Raw genomic sequence first — 2,185 nt, 5'->3', positions numbered from 1 at the left:
CCCAAAATTCAAGATACAATCAATACTCTATCTTGTTTTTTGGGGGAGTATTTGATCAAGAAGTAAGAAAAACATTACATTTCTTGAAGGCATCCACAAACTTCAAAGATTGGGCACTATCGCCAAATTTGGATGATGATGTGAGCATTAAAATTAATAATGAAAGGTTGCTGATTTCTATTGAGTTGTTACTTTCCTACTTTGTTTTAGGAAAGAAGATTTGAGAACTGATAATCACATTCATCTTCGGCCTTTAAAAAGAGTGTTAACTACTGTACATGGATATCCCTGGGGAGAAATATTATATTATTCCTTTAAAATGAAGTAATTGATTTCTGATGTGGTTTTCATGCTGCTATAGCTGCAGAAACATATTCATGCTAACCATTTTTTTCTCAGATGCAGCCCATTGTGAAAAGTGTCCAGATGACCAGTATTCCAATAAAAAGCGACATCAGTGTGTCCCCAAAAATATAAGCTTCTTATCCTATCAAGAATTGTTGGGACTCATCCTGGCTTTCTTTGCCATCGCTTTGTCCCTAACCACCGCCTTTATTCTGGGAATCTTCATGAAATACCGAGACACTCCCATAGTCAAAGCCAACAACTGTGAACTCACCTACATCCTCCTGGTTTCGCTCCTGCTTTCTTTCTTGACTTCCCTTCTCTTCATCGGTCGCCCCGTGAAAATGACCTGTCTCCTTCGACAAACCATTTTCAGTATTGTTTTCTCAGTTGCTGTGTCTTCCTTGCTGGCCAAGACTGTCATGGTGGTGGTGGCCTTTCTGGCCACAAAGCCCGGCAGCAGCATGAGGAAATGGCTGGGGAAGAGTCTGGCCAACTCTATTGTTTTATCCTGCTCTGGTATTCAAGTAGGCCTCTGTATGATGTGGCTGGGAGTCTTTCCCCCATTCCCAGATTCTGACTTTCATTCCCAACCAGAACACATCCTGCTGCAGTGCAATGAAGGCTCTGTCACCATGTTCTACTCTGCTCTTGGCTACATGGGTCTTTTGGCTGCCATCTGTTTCTTGGTGGCATTTCTGGCTCGAAATCTGCCAGGGGCTTTTAATGAAGCCAAACTGATCACCTTCAGCATGTTGGTTTTTTGTAGCGTTTGGATCTCCTTTGTTCCCACATATCTGAGCACCAAGGGGAAATACATGGTAGCCGTGCAGATCTTCTCCATCCTGGCCTCTGGCCTGGGTTTACTGGGCTGCATCTTTATCCCCAAATGCTACATTATTATCCTGAGACCTGACATGAACACCAAAGAACATCTCATGATAAAAAATCATTAAGTCTCCTTGTGTTGATGTTTATTTTTCTACAGTTTACATGCAGCATAACATCACATACTTTGAAGTAATGTTTTATTTGTTGTCGCTTATCTTTCTTCATTCCATGTGAATTTTGAATTATAATAATTGAGTAGTAAAGTTGCTAAAACAACTGAAACTATTTGAAATAATCATATCTTTTAATTGTCATAATCTGAGTTCATATTATGACATTAATAAAATTTCTGAAACCAAGCCAGACAAACTGTTACCAGAGATGTTCTGATATGGTTTTAGATTAAATTAAAGACTATGTCTAATGATGAAGTGTGTTTTTGTTACTATATAGGTTGGTGTGCTGGTGTTATATTTTATTTTCTGGGGTGATGTTCTGACTTTATTTTAAAAAATAGTTAATTTCAAATACTGGATATATTTGATTGATCTCTTCTGGCTCAATAACGTAAGATCATTCATAGGTAGGTCAATGAGATAGATAGGTAGGTAGGTAGGTAGGTAGGTAGGTAGGTAGGTAGGTAGGTAGGTAGATAGATAGATAGATAGATAGATAGATAGATAGATAGACAGATAGATAGATAGATATACATGGATGGGAGAGATCAAGAAAGAGAAAAACAGAGAGATAGATAACATTCTATAGATTAAGAATAGATAAAATATCAACATGAACATTGGAACAACTTTATTTTTTTTCTCTGTCTCTTTGAATAAATTAATGAGACAAATTATTATTTTTGACAATCTTCAATCAAAACAAAAAAAGTACAATTCTGAATGATTTGGGGGGCGGAATCATGTAGACATGAAGTGACGATGAAGATGTGCTTATGAGTACTAAAATTGGTTCCTGTTTTTTATCCATTTCCATATCCATTTCAATATCC

The 2,185-nt window shown here is 37.3% G+C and overlaps 1 protein-coding gene across 1 annotated transcript; it reads left to right on the top strand.

The window, feature by feature from the left end:
* Nucleotides 1-377: 377 nt before the first annotated feature.
* LOC117656205 (vomeronasal type-2 receptor 26-like) lies at nt 378-1,668 on the top strand. The gene has a single exon (XM_034404311.3). It carries the CDS (start codon nt 378-380, stop codon nt 1,299-1,301), a length of 924 nt encoding a protein of 307 aa, XP_034260202.3. The 3' UTR covers nt 1,302-1,668.
* The last annotated feature ends 517 nt before the right edge of the window (nt 1,669-2,185 follow it).

Source organism: Pantherophis guttatus, chromosome 2 (assembly GCF_059756535.1).
Source record: "Pantherophis guttatus breed Tessera chromosome 2, ASM5975653v1, whole genome shotgun sequence".
In the NCBI taxonomy this organism is placed as follows: domain Eukaryota; kingdom Metazoa; phylum Chordata; class Lepidosauria; order Squamata; family Colubridae; genus Pantherophis; species Pantherophis guttatus.
This window is presented reverse-complemented; position numbering and strand designations above follow the sequence as displayed.